The sequence below is a fragment of the Sus scrofa genome, chromosome 3 (genome assembly GCF_000003025.6).
Source record: "Sus scrofa isolate TJ Tabasco breed Duroc chromosome 3, Sscrofa11.1, whole genome shotgun sequence".
In the NCBI taxonomy this organism is placed as follows: domain Eukaryota; kingdom Metazoa; phylum Chordata; class Mammalia; order Artiodactyla; family Suidae; genus Sus; species Sus scrofa.
Genome location: NC_010445.4, coordinates 45,595,394 through 45,623,259, shown reverse-complemented (window position 1 = coordinate 45,623,259; position 27,866 = coordinate 45,595,394). Strand labels below are relative to the sequence as shown.

Genomic DNA, 27,866 nt, shown 5'->3' with positions numbered 1-27,866 from the left:
TTGAAATGGCTATGTCACATGGATCTACTTTGTGGACTTTATTTTTAAGAAACATTTACATAAATAATAAATGTGGAAACATCAAGGTCCAACTTGAGCAGGCCAGCATTTACAGAGTGAGTTTTAGGAAGTGTCCATATTTTATTTTCGAGAACGCTTATATTCCAAGAGTAGTACAATTAGCCTATTACGTAGGGTCTTAATCTTGTTTGCATAGTGTTCTTGAAATACTTGCTTTAGCTTCTGCCTTATTAAATCCAAAGGTGGGAGATGATGACAATCTGGTATATTCAACATTATGTGAAAAAATTCATTCCACATATCCAAGTGAGGAAGCCTGGAGAGACAAAGCACAAGTAGGGGATAAAAGGAGCCTTAGCATGCAGGCAGCCTCATTCTGGCATCGGACTTAACTCTCTCCTAAACCCGACTTCGTGCATCAAGCCTGGGAGTGCTGAATTACTATACATATGAGAAATGAAAGAGCCAATGAGATGTTTCTGCACACCTTGTTCCACAAAAGTGATGAGTGGAGAAACAGAAACACTTAACTTGCTCACTGCACCTAGAACCGGGCATCATGCTATCTCATCACACTTCCCAAGGCCTGGGATTTCCACACCCAGGCAAAGAGCCGTTTTCCAACCAGATGGAACCCAATGTTCTGCCCTCTTTATTCTTTTCACTGTAGCACCAGGGCTAATACCTACCTTCTAAATAGACCTTCAGGCTTCCAGACCCCTCCTTCATTTTTCACTTTCATGTACGTGCCAAAAAGCATGCAGTACACTGTCGCAGCAACTCCAAAGTAATCAATCTATGGAAATATGGGAACATAGGACTAAAATAGTAATCTACACATGAGTCTATTACAATGTCTCTGTAACTTATGCAGCAAATACAAGAAATACCAGCAAATAATCACAGGATTTCACTTTTAATGGATTTTGGAAGCCACATGTCAACCATTCATTGGCTGCTCTGCCCTATGAATGCCTGTCTAGGCTTTGCTGGAGGCTTCCGTGGACAGCAGACCACCCACCTCCTCCTAAGGTAGTGTCTTGGGAAGCTCTGTATTTCTTAAGTCCTTTGTTTTGTCACACAGAGGCAAACAAAACACTGATCTGCCTGGAAGTCCTCCCAGCTCCTCCCCCAAGACTGGCTGTCCTCTCACTGCCTCCAAGCCTTGCATGATGTGCCATGATGTGCCATGATAACAACTGAAAATCACTCTGGAATGTGGTCTGGATCCAGGGCTGGAAGGCTAGACCAGCTCAAACTATCGAGATGACCAAATTCCTTCTGAAAATACAGTGAATGTAATAAATGGCAATGTTTTCCAATCTCTCACCCTAGTTTCCTACCTGGTAGTTCCAGGGCCTGTTACTGAGCATCTCAACACACTGAAAACCAGATGTTTCACACTTTCCCGTAAATGCAGTTCCTTTTGGAAAAAGTTTCATGTCTATACTCTGACCCAGGTCAATCAGTGCCAAGCCATCATCCTCACCGTCCTGTTCCAAAAATCTGTGTTAAACACAAACAAGGGCCAGACCATGTGAGAACAGATGACCAAATTCTGCTGGGGAAGCGGTTAAGAGAAGGACCTGTCAAGAGGGCAATACTTGCCTGTTTCCAAGTATGAAGTTGTCTGGCTTGATGTCTCCATGGATGATTTCACAGTCATGGACTTGTTCAATCATGCAGAGCATCCTGATGGCAAAAGTGAGGACTAGAGCTTGAGGCATCACTTTCTCAGGGGTATTTTTATAGAGGTTAATGGCATTCTAGAAACAATGGAAAGTGCAGTCGGTTGACAGGATTAATGAAATTTCAAGTCAGGAGCTTTGCCCCACCTACCATTCCAATAAAAGCTCCAACCAAAAGATATGTGCAAGGCATAGGCCAAAAAGGTATTTCAGTTCTTGTTCATGTCAAAACAGCAAATACACTTACCAATAATGTCCCGTAGCTGTAGAGATCTCCTACTAACACACTGCCATTCTGGAACAGGTGGGCAGAATAGAATTTGATAAACATGTGCCGCATACTTGGCTTTAGTCTCTCCATGAGCTGGGTCCCAATGTAGAATTCCCAGGGGTTGGCAGGCTTCTGGACCTGCAAATCAGGTATGTGACATTCATATCCAGCTCATGTTCTAAAAGTGATAGTAAGGAAGCAACTTCATCCCAGTAAAGGATGGAGGTAGAAAGTAATGACAAGCTATGAACTGTTGCTGCAGTCTTGGACTTGCTATAAGTCAATTTTGAATCCTTGTGGGATAGTTCTGTTTCCTAAGTGCTGACAATTGACCTGAATGAAACCACTACCATCTTAAAAAAGAAAAAAAAAAAAAAAGAAAAAAAAAAAAGCAGCTGGCAAACCTCAAGTTGTAAAATTCATTTCTACATCATAGAGATCATTTACCTTCAGAACAAATTTCTGTTTGTTTTTGTTATCGTTCACATCCCCGTGGGTAACTTCATAGACTTGGGCAAAAGCCCCTTCTCCAAGAAGGTGATCAATATAGACCACCAGAGAACCTGAGGAGACAGACACATCAAAATGAAAAGAGGCTCAAAACATTAGTGCTTTCTCAAAATGAAGTATTTGTACATTTCTCCTGGTGCTTGAATTGCTTTCATAAATAAAAATAGATAAGACTCCCTTAGGAAATGTTTTACTCCCTCACATGAAAGTTAAACAAGTACCTGCCACAAAACAGCTCCCTTTCTAATGAAGTGACAGGGGACTCAGGGCAGCACTGGCAGGGCCCATCCAGTCACTCAGCAGCAGGGCCTTGGGCAGACATCTCCCCTCTGCCAGTGTTCTCCCAGTTAAGGGGTAATACCTGGGTTACTGGTTTTTGGAGAAGGACCACAGAGTTAAAGTTGTAACAGATTGTTTAAATCAAATGTTAAAAAGTAGCTTTCTGGTTTCTAGCTGGCATACAAGGAGTTAGGAAGCCATCACTCTACCCTCACAGTAAGAAAAAGCTGAACGAATTGAAAATAACAACTCTTTGACATGTTAGAGAATTGAGGTCACAGGGGAAACTGCTGCCCCCCAACTGAGGAGACAGAGGAGAATACAAAGAATAAAAGCTCACCAGAGCAGAGGCCCAGGGGCAGAAACCACCACTGCAGCCGGTACTGGAGGGGGTTGGGGGGTGGAAGGCGGTGTTCCAACAGAAAGAACTGATGTCTGACCATCAGCTTCCCCTAGAAAGTTTCAAGTTTTATTACCCATATGGTTCTTACCCAATTGAAATTCAGTCTTGGGCTTGATGGCTGGAAGTTTACACTGCCACTCATAGATATTTGGATAGGAACTCACTGGCTTAGAAAGCCCGGATAAAAGTTTGAGAATCAACTCCTCGTCCCAGGGATTCTCAACAGTGAAGTCTTAAAGGAATGGAAACAAAAAAATGAACTCAGTACCCAAGACTTGTCAAATAAATTATAGATAAAGCAAGTGCAGACATTCATTAAATAAGCTTTCAAAGCCTTATCTAAAGAGCATTGATTCAAAGGATAAAGAACCATTTTTGAAAGTCAAAATGGGTCGCCCTGCAGAGTTCATTATTTGGCATTTTGGATCTATAAATTTAGATCAATATTCAGCTGCGACAAAGGAAATCAACACCAAGGGCATCTGTTCCAGATTCTGTCTTAATGCAATTATGGGTAAGTGTCTTAAAGGCAAACTGGGAGATTTGTTACTTCCAATATGCTCACATATGTACTCTTTAAATTGCTTTCCCACTTCTATCTATAAAACACACTGCCTTTTAACTCTTATACTACCTGTGTGCAATTTGTCTACAAAGACACAAAGAGAAACCTTTCTAAAGAGAAGAAAAAAAGTTCTGTTGAATTTAGAATGCTATAAACAAATTTGATGAGTGGCTGTTATCAAAACTAACCCAACATGATTAAATTTACTACTAAGCAGATGGAGGACACTGTTCTGAACACCTGATGTTGAGTAACTCACTTGGTCCTGACAGTAAGACTCTAAAACAGGGAAGTACCCCCCAACTTTATAGAAAAGGGCCACAGAAAATTGCAATGATCTTGGCCAAGCTCACATGACAGCCTAAGATCTAGGATTAGAATCAAGCTAGTCTATCTCCAGAGTCTGTGCTCTTAACCACGATTTCTGTGTAACCTGGGGTGGGGGTGAGGTCCTTTAATCCTGTTTACTTTTCTGTAAAATGGGGATAACACTATTAGACTGGCACATAGTGGGCCCTCTAATTCCAATTCTCCCTTCCAACAATAATTATTTTGATACTGTTCAAAATGAAACAAATTAATCAGTCCTTCAAGTATGCTACTGTTGTATGCACTGTGATAGAGCATGCAGGTCTGTCTGAACTTGGGGTCTACTCAACCACGTGCAAGTCCCTGCTCTCTGTGCTTCTTTCACAGAACAGCCTTTACCAGGCTAGTGTCCTTACCCAGGGAACAATCGAGATCGAGCATCTATTCATACCTGGAGCACTGACATGCCCAGGGTAGCCAGTCTGCATCTGTTCTGCCTGGAGCCTGGCACTGGCATCTGTTGGATCCTCTGCAGTGGCAAGATCAGCGGGGTCTGTGAGTTTACAAGCCTTGAGGCCCTGCTCTGCCTCGCTGGTCAGCACAGCTGCAGCAGGCTGGCCCAGACGGAGCAAGGACGCTGAAGAGACATCTGTGGGGAACACTAGTTCTGGACTTTTCTCTTGAATAGGACTGGTTGTGTTAAAAGGATAGAGATCAGGAAACAAAACACATGTGATTATAAGCCTATTGGGTTTGATCACATAAAAGTCTCACAAAAGAGTTTCCTTTTCAGTCTATGAATGACAGTTCAAAACTACTTCACAAAGAATTGACTGAAGCATTTTCTTCATATAGACAAATCTATACAAAGACACAGCTAGGAAAGAAATAAAAAACACGGTAATATATTAAATAGATGAGGTGACCCATCGGATATTCTTTAGGAGGAGATGTTGGGAAGAATGGGTTTATTTCCCCAGTTGTCTCTAAGCATTACTACTGTAACAGACACTGAATGTTGACCTTCATTCTCCAAATAGCTTCTTTTCTAACAATGAACCAGAGAAAAAATGTCAGCCCCAGTCCAACAGCCTAACACCGGCACATTTACACACACACACACACACACACACACACACGCAGTGGATCCTTATTATTTATAGATTCCATATTTGCAAATTTACCCACATGCAAACCCCAAATCAACACAAATCAACGCTCATGGTGCTTTTGTAGTCATCTCTAGATGTGCAGATGAGTGAAAAATTTGAGTCACCCAACATTTATGCTCCCAGGAAAAAAGGTAATGTTCTGCTTTCTTGTTTCGTCTTAGACTGTAAATAAGTGTCCTTTCACAGTACAGTCACGAATGTGAGGTGGTGGGGTTTTTTTTTGCATTTTTGTATTATTTTGTTGATTTTACTGTTTAAAATTTTCACCAACTACAGTGCTGATGTGCTGTCTACAGTTCCTAAGTGCAAGGAGGCTTTGATGTGTCTTATGGAGAATATATGTGTTGGATAGGTTTTGTTCAGGAATGAGTTACCAGGGCTGTGAGTTCAATGTTAATGCACCAGCAATACATATTAAATAGATGTCTTTAAACCAAATGCTGTGACCAAAGGTCTGTAGGACCATAACTGTGTATTTCCCCTGGGAGCAATGGTTCAGCATTTGCTAATTCAATGTTTACAGTGACTTTACAGAAAAGAACCAAGGCAAACAACAAGATTAGACCATCTCTGTATCTCCACACACGTTCTCTCCCTCACTGCTATATCCACATAGCCACAAACACATGCATATATATATATTTGTACAAATGAACTCATGCAACTTCATGTACAGTCCTACTTCTTGACACAGGTATGTTTCCTACCATACTTAAAAAAAAATCAATTTTGGAATAATTTTAAAGAACTGTTGCAAAGATAATAGAGAATTCCTACATAGTCTTCACCCCATTTTCCTCTAATGTTACCATCTCACATTATAGTGGCTCTCTTGTCAAAACCAATAAACCAACCTTTGCCATATTACTATCTAACCTCCAGGCTTCGTTTGGATTTCACGGTTTTTTTCCACAAGACCTGTGTTTGCTCCAGGATCCAATCTTGGACTGAGTGCTCAGACTCATTAGTCTTTTTCTCCTCTGTGACAGTTTCTTAGTCTTTCCTAGTTTTCTAAGACCTTGTCTGTTCTGGGGAGTACTGACCAGTTGTTTTGTTGACTGTCCCTCCACTGGGGTTTTTCTCATGACTGGACTGTAAGTACTGGTTTGGAGACAGTATCACAGAGGTGAGGTACCCTTCTCCTGTGACATCACCACATGTCATCATGGGTGATGTTAAGCTGATCATTTGGGAAAGGTGGTGTCTGTCAGGTTTCTCTACAGCCCATACACCATTTAATCCAGTGGAGGTATGCCAGAATATAACAATTCCCTGGTTCTTAGATATTGAACATATTTCCAATATTTTCCATTGCCACAAAACAAGTATGTTTCTAAACCCAAGTATATTGCTCCTAGCAACAAGAGTGCCCAAATTACTGTGGGTGCATAAATGATTAATAAAACTGTTCTCCATAAAAATGTCACCCACTTTTGGTTAACTTTCTAGCTTTTCCCCTTCTTCAGTGAAAACTGAAAATGTAAGAGTATCACTGTCATCAATATTTATGGTAAAAAAAGAACTGTATCTGGACAGGGAGAAATATGAACATGTGCTGGGCATCCAGAGCTCTGGGCTTCAGGTGTAACGACCCAGGTAACAGGCCTGCCCCTTGTGGGGACCCTGGAAACCAGATCTATGAAGTGTTGCAAGAGCACTGACTCCCTGGGAATAAGGCTTTGAAGTGAGGGAAGCCTCTGTCCCTGGGTGACTCCCTATCTGAGTCTTGATTCTTTGCAACTTAACTGTCACAAAGACAATAGTTTTGTGGACAGTATTACCCTGCTGGTGACTGTGATTTTGGTCCTATATATATCTAACTTAATCTTCTGCCAAGTGTGGCTATGGTAGTCTTATGAGTTAAAAGTTTAGCTGTACACAGGGAGATTCCTGGTGGGCAGTAATAGACTATGACCATTGGGTAGAATTTCAAATTAAAAGCCAAAATCTATTCAATTTGCATTAATTTTATTATTAATGAGTTAACCCTTTTCTTCATGCTTATTCATTATTATTATTTTTTTTTTGTAAATTCTGCTCATGTCCTTCATCCAATCATTTATTTACTGGGGTCTATTTCAAGAAGAGGTTTTTGATAATAAGAGGCAGTACAGCATAGGGGTGAGAGTGACAATTCTGAAATCAGAGATATGGGCTCGAATCCCAGGGCTGCAAATTAGAAGCTATATGACTTCAGGATACTTATTTAGCCCTCTGAATATGGTTTCTTCTCTATAATGGTAGAGAAGAACAGTTCCTACAACTAAAGTTACTCTAAGGATTAATTAAAGGGTATAGTACAGGAAAAGCATAAGTGCTATGAAGAAATATAATAATAAATACTCTAAAGATTATAGCTATTTTTAGTGTCTATTAAATTTACCGACTATTCAAATATGGTAGAATTTTACTTCTGCAAAACTTTAATGTCTGAACAGTAAGTTTGCATTCTGCTTCAATATCTAAGAGGCTTAACATTCCATATTCCTCTTCTTAAAAGAAACTTATTGATTTTCTCAGTACATCAGGTATAAAAAAGCAATTGCGTGTCTGCTCAGTTCAGCAAGTCTTCACACGTCACGGTCTCGGGCTGGTGAGAGTACCTGCAGGTCTGCTCCTAAATCAGGAGGAATTGGCTACAGAAACTATTCCCACAAGGATTCTTTGCTCCCCCAGCTGCACCTCTCACTGCCCAGAGTACCAGGTTTAAGTTAATCACTGTAGTTATGTCTACAGAAAGTACCTTCTGACTTAAGGCTTCGAGTTGATAAAAACTCTGGCAGTCCTTAAAGAAGGGCTGGAGCGATGCATTCCACTACAGTTTCAAAAGTCAAGCTAGAGAGAAAACGGAGAGAGAGAGCCATGTAGGGCCCACAATACCTGAACTTTCTTTCTTTCGAGGTTTCCACCAGGTTTCTTTCACAAGAATCCAAAGTCATGTGGGTATACTGTTTTGCTACCACATTTTCTGAAATACAGAGAAAATTAGAGATGGATATTATACACACACATATGATTTTACATGGTTATAAAGTCTGGAATTCCATTTTACAGAGACCTTCATTGTAATTCCAAAATAGTGTTCCATGGTGAAATGTGCTATATTTTTAAAATAGGAAAAAAATCACTTAAAAAATTCTGCTGTTATATGTGAGCATTTCAGCTTTGTACGTCGTATCAGGAGAAGAGTCCAGAGAGTAGAGGGTCTACTGGGAGGGTGACCGGAGCACAGAAGTTCTGGGCGGCAGTGCCCACCCTGCTTTAGGAAAACCTGACGCTAAGGACACAGGGGATAAAAGGCTGCAAAACTTCTGGGTGGCAGACATCTTTGTCGTGTCTAACCTTCCTTATTCAGTCAGTGTTTAGTTGACTGAACTGATTTAGAGTATTTACATCAGAAAGCAACCTGCAAATACTTACTATTACTCCCTTTAATTAAAAAGAAAACACCTATCTATGGATAGACAAACCAGGGAGCACACTTCTACCAAGTGATGCTCATACGATAGCAAAATTACTCGGGAGTCAATTTTATCAGATGCTGCCTCACTGAACAGATGCTAATACTTTTAGCGCTAGAACATTAGCTTCTGTTTATACAACCAAAGTGGCAAGTGCTCTAAGAAAAGCCAATATTGGCTTCTTGAAAGACTTTTGCCTATTAAACAGATTAAGTTCTCCAAATGGAAAAAGCTTTACATTTTAAAGATTAAAGGAGCAAGTTTGTGACAGCACTTGGTACATGTCCAAGTTTTCTCTTTCAAAATTCAGGAAGAAAAAAAAAAAAGCCCTTAGTTTAAAATTTTTTAGGTCTGCAGGCTCAGATGTCACATTAAAATAAGCTTTCATCTGGGGGAATGAAATTCTCTGGCAGTTGTTTCAGTGAACAACTGCCATTTATTTATTTATTTGTTTGTTTTTGGGGCTACACCAGAGGCATATGGAAGTTCCCAGGCTAGGGATCAACTCAGAGCTACAGTTGCAGACCTACACCACAGCCACAGCAATGCTGGATCCTTAACTCACTGAGCAAAGCCAGAGACTGAACCTTAGTCTTTAATGCATACTATTCAGGTTTGTTACCACTGAGCCACGATAGGAACTCCAACAACTGCCTTTTTAAAAGGCGCCAGCAGTGAAAGTGCTTCGCTAGTAAGTTAGTAGAAAATAGTAAAGTGTCTCAGAACTCATAGTACAGGCACACCTCAGAGATATGTGGATTGGGCTCCAGAGCACTGCAATAAAGCGAAATCACAATAAAACGAGTCACACAATATTTTTTGGTTTCCAAGTGCATACAGAAGTTAAGTTTACACTATACTGCAGTCTTAAGTGTGTGGCACATTATGTCTAAAAAACAATGTACATATTTTAATTAAAAATTACTTAATTGGTTACAAAATGAGAACCATCACCCAAGCCTTCAGTGAGTTGTAATCTTTTTGCTGGTGGAGGGTCTGGCCTCAATGTGGGAGGCGGCTTACTGATCAGGTTGGTGGCTGCCAAAGGTTGAGGTGGTTCTGGCAATTTCTTAACATAAGATGAAGACAAAGTCTGCTGCATCAATCGACTTCCTTTCATGAGTGATTTCTCTGTGGTAGTGCTATTTTGACAGCATTTTACCCACAGGATAACTTTGTTCCAAATTGGAGTTAATCCTCTCAGACTCTACTGCTGCTTTATCAACTAAGTTTATGGAATATTTTAAATTCTTTTTTTCTTTTTTCTTTTTTAAAGGGCTGCACTTGCGTGGCACATGATAGTTCCCAGGCTAGGGGCTGAATTGGAGCTGCAGCTGCCACCTATGCCACAGCCATAACAATGCCTGATCGGAGTTGTATCCGTGACCTAGGCACAGCTTGTGGTAATGCTGGATCCTTAACCCACTGAGGGAGGTGAGGGATTGAACCCACAACCCCACAGATACTACTTGGGTTTTTAATCCAATGGAGCCACAATGAGAACTAGGGAATATTTTACATTCTTTGTTGCCATTTCAACAGTCTTCACAGCATGTGCTCCATAAGTAGTTTCCATCTTAAGGAACCAGTTTCTTTGCTTGTCCATAAGAAGCAACTCCTCATCCATTATTTTATGAGATTGCAGCTGTTCAGTCACATCTTCAGGCTCCACTTCTAATTCTAGTTCCTTTCCTATTTCCACAACATCTGCTGGTACGTCCTCCACTGAGGTCTTGAACCCCTTAAAGTCATCTGTGAGGGTTGGTATCAACTTCTTCCGAACTCCTGATAATGTTGATATTTTGACTTCTTCTTAAGAATTGCAAATTTTTTTTTTTTTTCTTTTTTGTCTTTTTGCCATTTCTTGGGCCGCTCCCGTGGCATATGGAGGTTCCCAGGCTAGAGGTCTAATCGGAGCCGTAGCCACTGGCCTATGCCAGAGCCACAGCAATGCGGGATCTGAGCCACGTCTGCAACCTACAACACAGCTCACGGCAACACCAGATCGTTAACCCACTGAGCAAGGGCAGGGATTGAACCCGCAACCTCATGGTTCCTAGTCGGATTCGTTAACCACTGCGCCACGATGGGGAACTCCGAAAATGTTTTTAATGGCATCTAGAATAGTGAATCCTTTCCAGAGGTTTTCAGCTGATTTCATGCATCAGAGGAAGCACTATTTATAATAGCTGCAGGCTTATGAAATTATTTTTTTTTGAAATGTATATCTTAAATAATAAGATTTGAAAGTCTAAATTACTCCCTGATTCATGGGTTGCAGTACGTTGTTGTGTTAGGAGTAATGAAAACAACATTAAACTCACTGTACATACCATCAGAGCTCTTGGGTGATCAGGTGCATTGCCAAGGAGCAGGAATATTTTGAAAAGAATCTGTTTTCCTCAGCAGTAGGTCTCAATAATGCGCTTAAAATTTTCAGTAAACCGGAGTTCCCATTGTGGCTCAGTGGAAACGAATCTGCTGACTAGTAACCATGAGGTTGCGGGTTCTATCCCTGGCCTCACTTGGTGGGCTAAGGATCCAGTGTTGCCGTGAGCTGCAGTATAGATTGAAGACGAAGCTTGGATCCTGTACGGCCTCGGCTGTGGCTGTGGCGAAAGCCAGCAGCTGTAGCTCCGATTTGATCTCTAGCCTGGGAACCTCCATATACCAAGGGTGCGGCCCTACAGAAAAAAACATATTTTTTTTAGTAAACCATGTCATAAACAGATTTGCTGTCATCCAGGTTTTGCTATTCCATCTATAGAGCACAGGCAGAATATACTGAACATAATTCTTAGAGTCCCTAGGACTTTTGGAATGGTAAATGAACACTGGCTTCAGCTCAAAGTCATCAGCTACATTAGCCCCTAATAAGAGGGGGCTTTAAAGCCAGACCTTGATTTATCCCTGGCAGGAAAGATCCTAGATGGCATCATCTTCCAATATAAGGCTTTTTTGTTAATAATGAACATCTGCTGTTTAGTGCAGCCACTGTCATTCATGATCTTAGCTAGATATTCCAGAAAAGTTGTTGCAGCCTCTACATTACCCCCTGCTGCTTCCCCTGGCTCTTCTATGTTACAAAGAAGGCTTCTTTTCTTAAACCTCATGCACCATCATCTGCCAGTTTCAAACTTTTCTTCTGTAGCTTCCTTACCTCTCTCAGCCTTCATAGAATTGAAGAGAGAGCTGGGCTTTAGATCTGGCTTTGGCTCAATGGAATGTTGTTCCTGGTTTGATCTTCTATCCTGACCACTCAAACTTTCTCCATATCAGCAATAACGCTGTTTTGCTTTCTTATCATTTGTGTGTTCACTGGAGTAGGACTGTTAATTTCAAGACCTTTTCCTTTGCATCTAAAACTTGGCTAACTGTTTGGCACAAGTAGTCTAGCTTTCAGCTTAACTTGACTTTCAACATGACTTCTTAAGCTTAATCATTTCTAACTTGTGATTTAAAGTGAGAGATCTGGGTAATTTGATAAGTACTGCTTTGAATGAATCTATAGATTGCTTTGGGTAGTATGGCCATTTTTTACAACATTAATTTTTGCAATCCAGGAACATGGAATATCTTTCCATTTCCTTACATCTTCTTTAATTTCCTTGATTAATGTTTTGTAGTTCTCGGCATATAGGTCCTCTGCCTCCTTGGTCAGGTGTATTCCCAGGTATTTTGGGGGGTGCAATTTTAAAAGGTATTGTGTTTTTGTATTCCTTTTCTAAAGTTTCATTGTTAGTATACAGAAATGCTACCGATTTCTGAATGTTAATCTTACATCCTGCTACTTTGCTGAATTTGTTGATCAGTTCAAGTAGTTTTTGGGTTGAGTCCTTAGGGTTTTCTATGTATAGTATCACGTCGTCTGCATACAGTGACAGTTTTATCTCTTCTCTTCCTATTTGGATGCCTTTTATTTCTTTTGTTTGTCTGATTGCTGTGGCTAGGACTTCCAACACTATATTGAATAGCAGTGGTGAGACATTTTTCACAGAACTAGAACAAACAATCCAAAAATTTATATGGAACCACAAAAAACCCAGAATTGGGAGTTCCCGTCGTGGTGCAGTGGTTAACGAATCCGACTAGGAACCATGAGGTTGCGGGTTCGGTCCCTGCCCTTGCTCAGTGGGTTAAGGATCCGGTGTTGCCGTTAGCTGGGGTGTAGGTTGCAGATGCGGCTTGGATCCCGCATTGCTGTGGCTCTGGCGTAGGCTAGCAGCTACAGCTCCAATTCGACCCCTAGCCTGGGAACCTCCATATGCCACGGGAGCGGCCCAAGAAATGGCAAAAAGACAAAAAAAAAAAAAAAAAACCCAAAAAACCCAGAATTGCCAACTTTTGTTTTGAGAAACAAAAACCAAGCAGGAGGCATAACTCTCCCAGACTTCAAGAAATACTACAAAGCCACAGTCATCAAAACAGTGTGGTACTGGTACCAAAACAGACAATACAGACCAATGGAACAGAACAGAGAACACAGAAATAAACCCTGACACCTATGGTCAATCAATCATTGACAAAGGAGGCAAGAACATAAAATAGGAAAAAGAAAGTCTATTCAGAAAGAATTGCTGGAAAACCTGGACAGCTGCATGCAAATCAATGAAACTTCTTAGAACACACCTTCACACCATGCACAAAAATAAACTCAAAATGGCTTAAAGAATTAAATTTAAGATAAGACACCATCAAACTCCTGGAAGAGAACAAAGGCAAAACATTCTCTGACATCAACATCATGAATAGTTTCTCAGGTCAGTCTCCCAAAGCAACAGAAATAAAAGCAAAAATAAACCAATGGGACCTAATCAAAATGAAAGGCTTTTGCACAGCAAAGGAAACCAAAAAGAAAACAAAAAGACAACTTTCAGAATGGGAGAAAATAGTTTCAAATGATGCAACTGAGAAGGGCTTGATCTCTAAAATATACAAATAACTTATACAACTCAGCAGCAAAAAAGCCAATCAACCAATGGAAAAATGGGCAAAAGACCTGAAAAGACATTTCTCCAAGGAAGATAAACAGATGGCCAACAAACACTTGAAAAAATGCTCAACATCCCTGATTATTAGAGAAATGCAAATCAAAACTACCATGAGATACCACCTCACGCCAGTCAGAATGGCCATCATTAAGAAGTCCACAAATAACAAGTGCTGGAGGGGGTGTGGATAAACGGGAACCCTCTTGCATTGTTGGTGAGAATGTAAGCTGGTACAGCCACTATGAGAACAGGATGGAGGTACCTTAGAAATCTATACATAGAACTACCATATGATCCAGCAATCCCACTCTTGGGCATATATCTGAACAAAACTTTCCTTAAAAAAGACACATGCATCTTCATGTTCATTGCAGCTCTATTCACAACAGCCAAGACATGGAAACAACCCAAATGTCCATTAACAGATGATTGGATTTGGAAGATGTGGTATACATACACAATGGAATACTACATAGCCATAAAAAAGAACAAAATAATGCCATTTGCAGCAACATGGATGGAACTAGAGACTTTCATACTGAGTGAAGTAAGTCAGAAAGAGAAAGACAAATACCATATGATATCACTCATATCTGGTATCTAATATACAGCACAAATGAAAAGGAAATCACGGACTTGCAGAATAGACTTGTGGTTGCCCTGGGGGAGGGGAAGGGAGTGGAATGGATTGGGAGTTTGGGGTTAACGGATGCAAACTATTGCTTTTGGAATGGATTAACAATGAGATCCTGCTATGTAGCACTGAGAACTGTCTAGATACTTACAATGCAGCATAACAATGGGAGAAAAAATTATGTACACATGTATGTGTAACTGGTCCCCATGCTATACAGTGGAATAAAAAAGTGTTGGGGGAAATAACAATAAAAAATCAATTAAAAAAAATTAAAGTGAGGGACGGACCTATGACTCTTCCTGCCACCTGAACCCTTAAAGGCCTTTGTACCTTCAACTGGTCTAATTTCAATATTAACTGGTCCAATTTCAATATTGCTGTGTCTCAGGAAGGAGAGGGGCCCAAGGAGAGGGAGAGAAACAGAGAATGACCAGTTGGTGGAGCAATCAGAACATACAACATCCACTGATTAAGGTCACCATCTTCTACAGGCAAAGTTCGTGGTACCCCAATAGTAACATCAAAGATCACTGACCACAGAACATAACAAATATGACAATAATGAAAAAGTTTGAAATATTTCAAGAATACCAAAATATGGTAATTTACTCAGATACAGTGAGTAAATGTTGCTGGAAAAATGATACCAACAGCCTTCCTCAACACAGTGTTGCCACGAAGCTTCAACATGTAAAAACCTCAGTATCTAAATGCAATAAAGTGAAGTGCAATAAAAGGAGGTATATCTGTATATATTTTGTAGGTAAGTATTTAATAGGTAATAATTATGGGTATTCAAGAACTATGTCATTTATTAAGCTTCAGTTCAGATCTGAGACATGAGAGTGCTATGTTTGGGGAAAATAAGGATTATTTTTGAGGTTTATCATTACTCTCTTGAAGTTAGATCGCTAAAATTTTTTTAAAGTAAGATTTTCTGAGTATAGTCTTTGGCTACATCTTTGAAATAATAGAAGTTGTAGATACATATTAGGAGTTCCCGTCATGGCTCAGTGGTTAATGAATCCGACTAGAAACCATGAGGCTGTGGGTTCGATCCCTGACCTTGCTCAGTGGGTTCAGGATCCAGCGTTGCTGTGAGCTGTGGTGTAGGCTGCAGACGCAGCTCGGATCCCTCGTTGCTGTGATTCTGGCATAGGCAGGCAGCTACGGCTCTGATTCGACCCCTAGCCTGGGAACCTCCATATGCCGCAGGAGTGGCCCAAGAAATGGCAAAAAGACAAAAAAAAAAAAGTTGTAGGGACATATCAAGGACTAGAATTTGCTCTTATCAGATTAGGATATAAAATGTCCATTATTTTTCAAATAATTTAATCTGTCTCTAATGGCTATTTTGTTTGTTGTAAAACATGACATAAACCTATACCCCATACAAATGGGTCATACTTTGTATCTTTGCCTTTAAATGCTTCTAAAGGTTTTTCTCCTGTTTTACCTATAATTGAAGTTATTAAACTTTTAAATGCACGCAGACTTTATGAAGACAGTATGAAAAAATCATGTATGTGATACAATGAATGGATTTTAAATTTCCTCTTTATGAGTTTCAAATTTCCCATTTAGAATTTTCAAAAAGAAAACTACAATAATAAAAGAACTGAAGTTGGCACAAGATAAGACACTAAGATAGTGTCACACACACCTTTATCTTCTAGAGGGTGCACTGAATCCACTGGAAGTTTGTGGAAGGGTGTAGACGCAAGCTGTGCAGCAGACGTGAAGTCTCCGGGGCCCTTGGGACTGGGTGCCAGGGTTTTGTTGCAGCGGGGACCCCATACGGTTGAATCATCCAGAAATTCTTCTGTGTGAGGTACTTCCTACGACAAAAGATGAACTGGATAAAAGCAGCAATCTCCCTGTTTGGTAGATGAAATTTAACACATGAATACTTTTTTTTTTTTTTTTGGCTGCACCTGCTGCAGCATGTGGAAGTTCTCCTGCCAGGGATCAAACCCTCACTGCAACAGGAACCCACGCCACTGCAGTGACACCACCAGATGCTTAACCTGCTGTACCACTAGGGAACTCCTCATTAATACTTTATTATATGAGTCAAAAAAATGGGGAATTTTAATTCTTTAGAAGAAACAGATGTAACTCCTGGCTAACACACAGCCAAGGAACTTGAGGTTCTTTATCCCCAGAACTGGGACATTTTATTTTATTTTTTTGTCTTTTTGACTTTTCTTGGGCTGCTCCCGTGGCATATGGAGGTTCCCAGGCTAGAGGTCTAATCGGAGCTGTAGCTGCCAGCCTACGCCAGAGCCACAGCAACGCGGGATCCAAGCCACGTCTGCAATCTACACCACAGCTCATGGCAACGCCAGACCTTTAACCCACTGAGCAAGGGCAGGGATCGAACCTGCAACCTCATGGTTCCTAGTCGGATTCGTTAACCACTGAGCCACGTCGGGAACTCTGACATTTTATCTTTAACACACTCCAGTGGAGTTTTATCATATACAAGAACCACATTTCATTTACCAATTTTTACTTTCTTCTTTTTTTAATTTGAAGAGTCTAGATTTAGAGAAAATACAAAGATAGTACAGAGTTCCCATATAGCCTTTATCAAACTTCTTAGGTCTAGGAAAAATACATATCCCCCCAGTGGTTTCTCTGTCAACAGGAAGGCTCTGAGAGGGCAAGGATCATATCAAACTCATTTTTCTTTTCTTTCTTTTTTTTTTGGTCTTTTTGGGGCCACACACATGGCATATGGAAGTTCCCAGGCTAGGGGTCAAATCAGAGCTGTAGCCGCTGGCCTACGCCACAGCCACAGCAATGCCAGATCCTTAACCCACTGAGTGAGGCCAGGGATTGAGCTTGCATCCTCATGGATGCTAGTCAGGTTTGTTACCACTGAGCCACAATGGGAATTCCTCATATTTCAGTTTCTAAATCTATCACAGTGTGTGGTGCATAACAGACTTGCAAATAATTATAATGTTCTAAAAAACTTACCCTTCACATAATATTTTATTTTTCAGCACAGTTTTTTAAAAACATCATCTCATTTGATTGGCACAATTGTTTGGTAAAATGAAGAGAAATGGGTTGCACGATTCATTTCATGGATGAGGCAGAGATTTACTTACATTTGGTTTTGAAGGAAATCTGCTCACAGAGCGTTCTCCAAAGGTCCTGGCTCCTGTGGGTTTATTTTTAGGCTGTGGTAATCTAAGGAAAGGGTTGCAAAATTGCAAAAATTGCAAAAACAGCAAAATATGCAAAGGAAATAAATCCTACCACTTAGAGTATTAAAAACATTTGTCACTTATCCTACTTAATTAGTATTTATATACATATTTCTTTTATAGCAGTTATAGCAAAACTTGAGTGCAAGTTGAATTAACTTGACTATGTATATAAAAGTAGACCTACAGTTACTTAAGTGAGGGGGTAAAATACAGAAATTTCTATTACACCAAGTTTTAAGGAGAACAAAAGGGGGCTGTGGCAAACAGAATGGCATGGATGCCGTATGTTTAATTTCTTATTCCCGGTGCTTGGTCTGGCTTTGGAATATGAATCTCTTCTACACCAAGATAGCTTTCACATTTCTCTTTCCACAGTCTACATTATTAACAGGAAATTCTGGGAACTACCCAACCCCACCCTGATAGGGCTCTAATGTGCTGTCCTTCGGCCTTAAATCCTATCTATGTTCCCTGCAGCAGGACCCAATATTAGCCATTTCCTTTTCTATTTTATCAATAATGCCAGCGTATACTGAACATGTCTAGATACCTGTCCTGGTGAATTCCTTTACAGCTAACACAATGTCAAATCTATAGGGTCCCTTGGTTCTTTGATGATTTATAACCATACTGCTGTTTCCCTTTGGAAATACCTGCTTTTGTTATGGGAGGACTGCTTTCTCAGAACTCCCCTACAGCCCTGCAGATCTGGAAAAGAACTTCAGCATCCATCTGTTGGCCATGTGGTCAAAAGGCTCAGCAGTGGCAGAGCTGGGACTGGGACCCAGACTACCTGATCAGCAGGCTCTGTTCTCTCTCTCATGGCCTCTGCACCTGCAGGCCTGCAATCTCTGTACCATCCCTGTCACTGTGGCAACATGTGTCTCCCCTAGTGTTATTTTAACCAGATCTATTTCTTTACCCATAATTTTCTTTGTTTCCATCTTCAAACACGGGAAAAGCAGATGACAAAGAAGAGATAATCTTATTGACTCCCCAAGCCCCAGAAGACTTTGCATTTTCTGCAACAGAGTAAAAAACTGTATTTAATTATGAAAATAAGCCAAAAACACTATCGTTTAAGTGAAACTTCAACTACAAATAAGAAAATATAATAAGAGCTCACAGAAAATAATGTTATCGGGTTTTGAAACACTAGGTAATGTGGTGAGTCACTCTGCAGTGACATGAGGGGCTTAACCATGGTCACCAGGGTTAGCATGCAGGCCTCCAGGTCTTGTGTTCCGGCCACACGTAAAGCCAGTGTTCCCCATTCTCCTGACACATTGCTATGGTCACTGACACTGAATAAAGCTCTCCATGTCTTTGTTGTCCTACGAGGAGGAATTAACCTCTTAGTTCTATATTTATATTTGTCACCATCTCTCTCCACCTTCCAGCTCAAATCCCCTGACTCTAGACAAAGAGGGGCTAGTCACTGTCCTAACACTCTGCCCCTAACATTCCTCTGCCGGGCAAAGCCCAAGGATATCCCAACCACTCAGCGCTTCCTGGCCATGTCTACCTATAGGGACCTTGCCCTTTTTAGCACCTATTTATTTTACTTTGTTGAACACTGTTATATTTTTTTTTATTTCACAAACTCCATGCTTTTATGTGACAGATTAACCAAGGGCAGGGCAACTTCTTATATAATCCTTGCTATTTCTGTGGGCAACCATCTGCAACACTATCCACTTAGTAGCCATTAAACAAATTGCTATTACTTTGAAACTGGGCTTCAAAAGCATCTTCATTTTGACCTAGAGATGGCCATTCATCTTGGTCATCGGAAACATCAGGAAGTGTAGGAGCCTGAAACATATTCATGATGAAACCTGAAAAGAATAGAAAGAATGGAAAAAATAACTACCATTGGTTGCCAAAGATTGTTCCTTAATTCATCTCATTAATTCGATGATACCCATTCAAACACAAAGCTGTACATACCTAATGCTTCTTTTGTGTGCACGGTGGGGGATGGCTGCACTTTGGATGGTGTTGCCTGAACCAGTCCCAATGATGTGTTCGGAGTGGTGTGAAAAGAACTTGTATTAACAACCTTATGTGTTTCACACCCTATTAAAGAAATGGGGACAAAATGCAATATCAGTGGAGAAATCAGAATAATTTAGAAAGCACACAATTTAAGAAACTTACTCTATACTTCCTTTTTCTCCTCCGCGTGGGTAGGGATTTTTTGTCCTTTCTATTCTGACCGTACCCCTTACCACCTAGAACAGTGCCTGGCATCTGCCTGCTCAGTTAGGTCCTGGTTAAATGCAGGCGTTGCCTGCTTTGCTGAGTAGTTCTGTTCCCACTAAACCTTCACTGGAAAAAAATGTCAGTCACATGGAGGGATGGGGGAGTGATGTCTTATAAAGTTTACTTTTATGCAAATACTTCTAACAAAGTAGTACCAAACAGAAGTATAACACTCCTAATTAATCTTTTAATCACCTTTTCTTCCTCACAATATATTAAAGATGACTCTTGTTTTAGATTAATCTTCTGAGAAATTTAATAGAAAAGTTTTCACAGATCAAGCTTCCAAAGGATTCTAATTAATAAGATGGGACTACCAAGTGGATTTCAACCTTCATACTTGAAATGGTCTGTGGCCTACTGAACCCCTGCATGCTAAGAGCAGGAAAGCCCATACTCAGGTTCATTACGGTCTAAAGATGTCATGAACTACAGCTACCAAACAGATCTCTGAGCAGTCTGGACAAGTCTGGGCAAACGGGTTAGAAACAAATGTATTATAATTAGATGTTACCTTCTTTCATCTCTGCTCCATTCTGTGGCTTGAATTCATGAGTACTTCGATTCATACATCTGGAAGAGAAAACTCTTGAGGTAAAACTAAAGTATCAAGAAAGAAGGATAAAAATGTTAGCAATTATGAGCCTGTTGTTAAAACACAGATGGGACTGCCTAGGTTTAGTGTAAGTGAATAAAATGTTTTATTGTTTCTTTTATTTCCCTTTGAGGACAATAATTCTCACAGATGAAGTCCAGGTATGAACGTTCGCTTGACGGAGTGATTCTGTACTTTAACAGCTGCTAATCGTTCGTACATAGGGTGGGGCAGGATTGCAGCTTCTCTGATTCACATGATCCCACTGACAACACTGGCTAAAGGGCTACCATGCAGCTCTGGAATAAGGGGCCTTGTTCAGCTCTTCCTTAGCCATGACACAGGCCAGCACAAGTGTTTTCACTGCATGGGCCACGTCTCCTGTGACAAGCAGGTGGCCACAGTGCACTGTTTTCTAGACCCCAACAGTTGTCAACAAAGGGAAAGTGGTGCCTGAGACATTTATATCATAGTTCGTTTTAGGTACAGTCGTGGGAGTGGACTTCATCTGTCTATTTACCATTGCTCCCTTTAAGGGACACTGTGAGGATGAAAAGTAGTGCAAAGCACTTTTAATTCTACAAATTCACCATTAAACTGTCATAAAAAGATGAACTTTATATGAGATATAAGAGAAGGGTGCCCTTTTTCTGCTGTGGTCAGCTGTCCATTCTGGCCCTTGCCTGGGCTGAGGCCAGGGTCACTCTCAGCTTCTGACTGAGATCTGAGTGATCGCTATGTCAAAGAGTTTCCCCATTTTATAAAGGACTGCTGGACACCCATCCTGTCTGCAGAACCCATCACTGTTGCTGTTTTGACCATTTTATGATCTTGCAAATGAAGAATTAATGAAGTCATAGCCCCCACACAACAGTCCTCTTTTTATATGCATGGTGTCATACAGGACACAGGTCTGAATTATTATCCTAATGTGACTGAAAAAGCATGATGATTTAAAGTCTTACTTCCAGGAGACACCACTGATAAAAGTGAACCTTGGACACTGAAGAGGACTAGTACTTATAAAGGGGTTTAGCCCAAGAGGAGGATGTGGGTTACATTGTGGCTTTTATTTTTCCTCCTGGAGCAATACATTTTTATATGTTTAAAAAAAAGAGAAAGAACACCAAAGTGATTGAAGATAAAAATATAAACAAATGATATGACATTAATTGTAATTTTTGCAATCTAGGAAAATTGCTCAAAATTGGAGGAAAAAACTTCCATAACAGTAAACAGAGTTTTTGGCATATTGTGTAAAGAAAATTAATCTCAAACTGCTCCCAGTGGGACAGCAGAAGGAACATGGGGAGAACAAATGTTAAGGAACTATCTGGATTGTAATATCTCTATATATACTCAGCCAAAGCTGGTAAGCAAAGGCAATTTCAGTCTAACAGCTGTATATTCTTCAGTTAAATAAAGATTGTTTAGTTTCAGGGTATCAAAACTTTTTTTTGTTGTTGTTGTTTTTTTTTGTTTCTTTTTAGGGCTGCACCTGTAGCATATGGAGGTTCCCAGGCTAGGGGTGGAATAGGAGCTGTGGCTGCCGGCCTACACCACAGCCACAGCAATGCCAGATCTGAGCCACACCTACACTGCAGCTCATGGCAACGCCAGATCCTTAACCCACTGAGCAAGACAGGGATAGAACTTGCATCCTCGTGAATGCTAGTCAGATTCATTTCCACTGAGCCACGACAGGAACTCCCCCAATGAACGACTTGGGGCTAATGTTTCCATAACTTAGTTTTTCTACTACATGCCCACTGAAAAAGTATTTTAAAAAACAGGACTCAGAGTTCCCTTGTGGAATAGCAGGTTAAGGATCTGGCATTGTCGCTACAGCAGCTTGGGTCACAGCTTTAGTGTGGGGTGGATCCCTGTCCCAGGAACTTCCATGTGCTATAGGCGATGCCAAAGAAAGGGACTCATCCATCATTTGTATATGGCTCTTGATATTGCAGGTCACATAAAGAAGCTGCTGGATGCCATTCCCATAACTATCATCTCTAGGGCTATCTTTGGCTTACCTGGCAGCTTTGTCGGTCACTGTAAACATGGTATCTGTCACTGGTTGGGCTGTCAGAAGAACCAGGGGAGCTACACTCTGGTTGATGGCTGGGGACACCAAAGTAGCGGTGACAGCATTTGTTGTAAGAGGAACAACAGGAGGTGCCTCCCTGGGTTTCTCTCCTGCATTCTTTGATGGCTGCTGATTGACAGCTGGTAGACTCGGTGCTCCGAGCTCCTGCAGGGAGCCTGCATGCAGCCCTACCTGTGCTAGATTAACCTTTCATATGAAGCAAACAAACAAAAACAAAGCCGTGAGGTCCAGAATGTTATTAATTAGGTATTACACTTTTCAAAGAATGGCATCTGTCTCCTACAGCTTCCTTTCCTCCTGAGGCAGCCCCTTACCCTGCCAGGTGCTCTGAAATGCACAGTAAACAACAACCACAAAGGCCACTCTATGCACTGGATGCTTTTGTAGCTTCTCAACCACAGACTCAATGGGCAGCTCACACTTCACCAAAATATCAGTCCTGGCCATTTATCAGTATTTAAGAACTGTTTTGTTTCTCTTTACTTAATTTTGGGAAAAGACTAACAATATTATCAAAGGCTCATAATGGTGTTCCTTCCATTAAGATACCCTTGGTAGCCATTTTCTCTTGAATGACTAGGAACCGTGATGATAAATGGCACTAGCTGCCACAAAAGCATGGCTCACAATGGGCAGGACACAGGCCTTTAACTTAAAGCCTTTATTGTTTTACTCATGTACTCCTCTGACTGTACATGTACACTCTCATGTTGCCAAGTTAAAAGACAAAGAGTTAATTCCTCGCCCTGTAAAAGTGTTCTCACAAATTGTTAAGAAAAGCACCAGGAGTTCCCGCTGTGGCACAGTGGGTTAAGAACCTGACTGCAGCGGCTCAGGTCACCACAGAGGTGCAGAATTTGATCCTTAGCCTGGCACAGTGGGTTAAAGGATCCAGCATTGCCACAGTTGTGGCCTGCGTTACAGCTGCAGCTCGGGTTCAATCCCTGGCCCGGGAACCTCCATACACTGAGGGTGCAGCCATTTAAAAAAAAAAAAGGAAAGAAAGAAAAGCACCAAATATCTACCACAAGAATAGTTATTTCACAGATAAATGGACAAAATATAAAATTTATTCTTACTAGTTATCAAAAAGATAATTAAAAATAACCTATACCATTTCCTCACCTATGAAATTAGTAAAGAATAAAAATAATCATAATATTCATTTCTGAAGTACATTAATAAAAAATAATAATAGACTATGAAAACACACAACAAAGCTGTAGTAAACATAATGTGGAGTGATCAAGAAGAAACCTATTGACCAAAACAAAGAGTTATTTTAGAAATAGGTCTTATATATTAAAAATTTAGTATGTGATAAAGATATTATGTACCAATAGGGAAAAGCTGAGCTGGTCAATAAATGATTTAGGAACAACTGGAGACCCATTTGGAAAAATATACCCTTATACCAATCATATATAAAAATATATTCACAAAGAGAGGTTTATGGTGAAAATCAGTGGCTTAAACCCCTGCTTTATCATCTACTTCCTCTCCACAAACCTGACCAAAACGATGATGAAGGAATCCTAACACATTAAAATGGCACTTGGAGAGACATCCAGAAATTTGAACACATTTCAGAATGGAAGTGAAAGTGGAGCTGAAAACAGGAAGGAGGCAACAGGAAGTCTGTAGGATAAACAGGTCCTGAGACCCATTCTTGCAGGTGTGTGCTGGCTTCTCAACACAAATTAATGAAATCATTATATCTGAATTTCCATTACATATACAGTCATTGTACCAAAAAAGAAAAATCAGAAAAAGGACTAATACATAAATACAGAAATATGTAGCCCCCACTGAGATACACACACATATAAAAACACACTACATATTCTGTTCTAAACTTCCTTTCTTATTCTACATTTTGAACATCTTTCTGTGTTGCTGTTGAGAAACCCAGTGTCTGATGCTTGGCTCATTAAATGTGACCTCTGTTGCCTGGAAGTGTATGAGATTGTGTCTTCCCCCACTGCTGGGGGAAAAAAATTTGGAAAGCTAGTAACTAAACTGATATCAGAATTAATTCTAAAATTAGAGGACAGAAAAGAACTGATTGCAACAGAAATTGCTGTACTGGTCTCGGGAAGCCTTGGGGAAGAGCACACACCTCAGACCTGTCCTGGGAGGAAGGCGGGTTCTCATGCGACAGCTCCACCACTTGGTGCAATTTCTTATGAAGTTCATCCATTTTCTGTTTTAATAGTTGTTCTTCAAAAGCATTTGCTTCTTTCCTTTTCATATAATGCCTGTCTTCATGGACTTTAGGAAAGACAAATGGTTTGCATGCAAAATTTAAATTCGGGTCATCAGAGGAATTCATGCAAAAGCAGTAAAACGTTAATTTTAGGATGGCAAGTTTTTTAACTAGTGTTTTCCATGTGTACTCGGGTTTTTTTTGTTTGTTTGTTTGTTTTTGTTTGTTTTTTGTCTTTTTGCCTTTTCTAGGGCCCCTTCTGTGGCATATGGAGGTTCCCAGGCTAGGGGTCTAATCGGAGCTGCAGCTGCCAGACTGCACCAGAGCCACAGCAACGCGGTGTGTGAGCTGCGTCTGCAACCTACACCACAGCTCACGGCAACACCGGATCCTTAACCCACTGAGCAAGGCCAGGGATCGAACCCACAACCTCATGGTTCCTTGTCAGATTCATTAACCACTGAGCCATGATGGGAACTCCCTGTACTAGGTTATTAGAACTAAAATATGTTATCTTTGAGTTCAGGGCACGCAATTTATAAAAATTTACATGCGCAACAAAAGTACTTGGTAACAGCATGGTATGATACCAAGCACTTCTTGGAGAACAATCATGACTGCAAATCATTTGAAAAATGGGACTGTTTTTAAAAGCTCTAACTCTCCTTTTTTTTTTTTTTTTTTGTCTTTTTGCTATTTCTTGGGCCGCCCCTGCAGCATATGGAGGTTCCCAGGCTAGGGGTCGAATCGGAGCCTTAGCCACTGGCCTACGCCAGAGCCACAGCAACGTGGGATCCGAGCAGCATCTGCAACCTACACCACAGCTCACGGCAACGCCGGATCGTTAACCCACTGAGCAAGGGCAGGGACCGAACCCGCAACCTCATGGTTCCTAGTCGGATTCGTTAACCACTGCGCCACGACGGGAACTCCCAGCTCTAACTCTCTAGGTGCTTTCTAAGAAGGAATAAGAGTAAAGTGCACTGAAAGGTCATTGTGTCGCGTACACTGCCATCAGACCCACTCCCGATAACTGGTTAACATAACCACAGCAGTGTGAATCACACAGTCCAGCTCAGACATCAGCATCTGTGCATGGCACAAAAGTGTCCTGCGTGTGTGTCAACGGCCTGTCCTCTCAGCTATCAACCAGAGGAGAAATAAAGAAAACAAAAAGTGGCCTACAGAGTGGGCACAGCACAAATCCACAGATGGTGTAGAAGCCCTGAGTGGGACAGAGGTGCATTTTCCTCTGAGGTCCACATTGTCAGAGCACAGGCGAGGGCCAACATTGGTGTCAGGGAGGCTTGATCCACCACACAGTATAGCCATGAATAACATGGCATTTTGATCAGAGGACCCTCGAATGTCTTATTTATACCAGTTGCAGATCTTGAAAAAGCTCTTCTCAACTCTAGTTCCCAACCTAATCCTTTCACAGTACAAATAACAGACCCAGAGATTTAGAATTGCTATATGCAGAAGTTCAAGTCCACACAGATAATATATGAAAGGTTAAAAATTATTTACCATTTCACTACAAGTTAAGGCAATGCAGGCATGGATTTGTATTTTACTGCTGTTTCAACTCTGAGCTTTGCTGTCAAGAAAATGTGGTTGCTACACTAATATTTAACAAAGACTTCTAGGCTTCCAACAGGATAAGCTAGACAGTTGTTTCCACCCGCCCCCACCGCGATTCTTTCAGTAGAGTCAATTATCTGCCCCAAATGTAATTACTTGGAGATGAGTGTTATCTTTAAGGGACAGAGTATATCTCAAATTGTGTAAGTGAAGTACCCCATTGCTCATGTTTCCTCCGCTGATTGTATTTCTGGGCTCTCAGTTCTTCAAAGGAAAATTCTGATTCTCCACAAATAAGCTTCTCCTTGCAATACATAACAACCTGCTGAATGTCAGTTTTGGCCGCCAAAGATGAGTGTGCAGAATATTCTGATTTAGAAATCATGATCACCCTCTGTTCCCTAAAATGGGGAAAAATACATTATTTACAAACAGCGTACTGAAGCATCTCTTGAAGGAAACCAAGTGACAGATTAATACACAGATTGTACTTGCATATTCGGCTCTTTATCACAAGCTGAAGATATTACTCCAGAAAGCTCTGAACCCTAAAAAGACAGAGAAGAAAAGCACTCACTTATCTGAAAAGAAACCATCATCCAAATTGCTTCACAAAGCAATAGGAAAACACTTGAGGGATCCCTTAATCATCAAGACTTACCTACTGTCTTTTAAGTTACAATTAATACCTGAAGCTTTGGTCTGCATTATTACTCTTATGACAACTTATCCAACTAGAGCCCAATAAGAAAGTGATTAAAAAAAATATCCTTAGTAGTAGAGAAGGGCACTTATTTTCCTTTGATTCATAGTCTAGGAGCTGAACCACAGCACCTAAATATAATGAAATTAACTTCCAAATAGCTACATTAAAAAAAAAAACATTAAAACTTTCTTCTGGTACTAGTCTATGCTCAGAAGTTTCCAATACTAGCATTCACTCACTAGAGAAGTATTTACTGAACATCTCATATATGTCAGGTACTAAGCTAGGTCTTGGGAAGTGACTGTGAACAAGACCCATCTCCACAGCCTAGAAACTGATAGTCAGGGCAGCAGGAAAAAATGAGACTGGCAAACGTGGGTAGGAGGTAAACTGGGGGAGTCTCAGTATCTGCCAAAGTTAGAAATTCATATTGTACTTTTCAGAATGTGTTAAATTAATAAAACTTGTACATGTGCACAGAGAAAGAGGCATTTCCATGGGACTTAGCTTAAAGAAGGTCCTTAGCAAACTCTGAAAGTGCAATGGTACTAGAGGTACAAGAGGAAATATGATGGGAAACAAGCTGATAAGCCATCAGGGCAGAAGAGATCTCAACAGGGCAAAAACCTCGAGGGGGACAAAAGCCAAGCACAGTGGAAGGCCACCTCCCCACACTGTGAGGGCAGAGAGGTGTGCAGTAACTTATTGGTTGGTAACAAAAATGGACAGGGGTCATTTGATGGCTTCTGCTGTTTCACTGAAATAGTATTTTTGCCAGCTCCTGAGGGAGAGGTTAGACATAGCCAGGTCCCCAGTTTGAGGAAAGTGGAAAGAAGTTTAAAATCATTACAATTTGGCATTAGAGAGAAAAATGG

At 40.7% G+C, this 27,866-nt stretch overlaps 1 protein-coding gene across 2 annotated transcripts in view; it reads right to left on the bottom strand.

Annotated features, from left to right (window-relative positions):
- BUB1 (BUB1 mitotic checkpoint serine/threonine kinase) overlaps positions 20-27,866 on the bottom strand; it is a 38,053-nt gene continuing 10,206 nt past the window's right edge. Inside the window, exons 7-25 of one of the 2 annotated variants that reach the window (XM_021087047.1) lie at positions 26,781-26,833; positions 26,502-26,686; positions 24,615-24,766; positions 22,422-22,681; positions 20,308-20,366; positions 19,479-19,607; positions 19,256-19,366; positions 18,451-18,550; positions 17,427-17,508; positions 15,971-16,145; positions 8,099-8,186; positions 4,498-4,736; positions 3,261-3,404; positions 2,428-2,543; positions 1,957-2,118; positions 1,630-1,787; positions 1,365-1,527; positions 711-817; positions 20-337 (exon numbers count right to left, since the gene is read on the bottom strand). In XM_021087047.1, the coding sequence (XP_020942706.1) occupies positions 142-337; positions 711-817; positions 1,365-1,527; positions 1,630-1,787; positions 1,957-2,118; positions 2,428-2,543; positions 3,261-3,404; positions 4,498-4,736; positions 8,099-8,186; positions 15,971-16,145; positions 17,427-17,508; positions 18,451-18,550; positions 19,256-19,366; positions 19,479-19,607; positions 20,308-20,366; positions 22,422-22,681; positions 24,615-24,766; positions 26,502-26,686; positions 26,781-26,833 (2,679 nt within the window). In that variant the 3' untranslated portion in view covers positions 20-141. Of the gene's footprint in view, positions 338-710; positions 818-1,364; positions 1,528-1,629; positions 1,788-1,956; positions 2,119-2,427; positions 2,544-3,260; positions 3,405-4,497; positions 4,737-8,098; positions 8,187-15,970; positions 16,146-17,426; positions 17,509-18,450; positions 18,569-19,255; positions 19,367-19,478; positions 19,608-20,307; positions 20,367-22,421; positions 22,682-24,614; positions 24,767-26,501; positions 26,687-26,780; positions 26,834-27,866 lie in introns of both variants that reach the window. The other variant, XM_021087046.1, reaches the window with a different exon arrangement.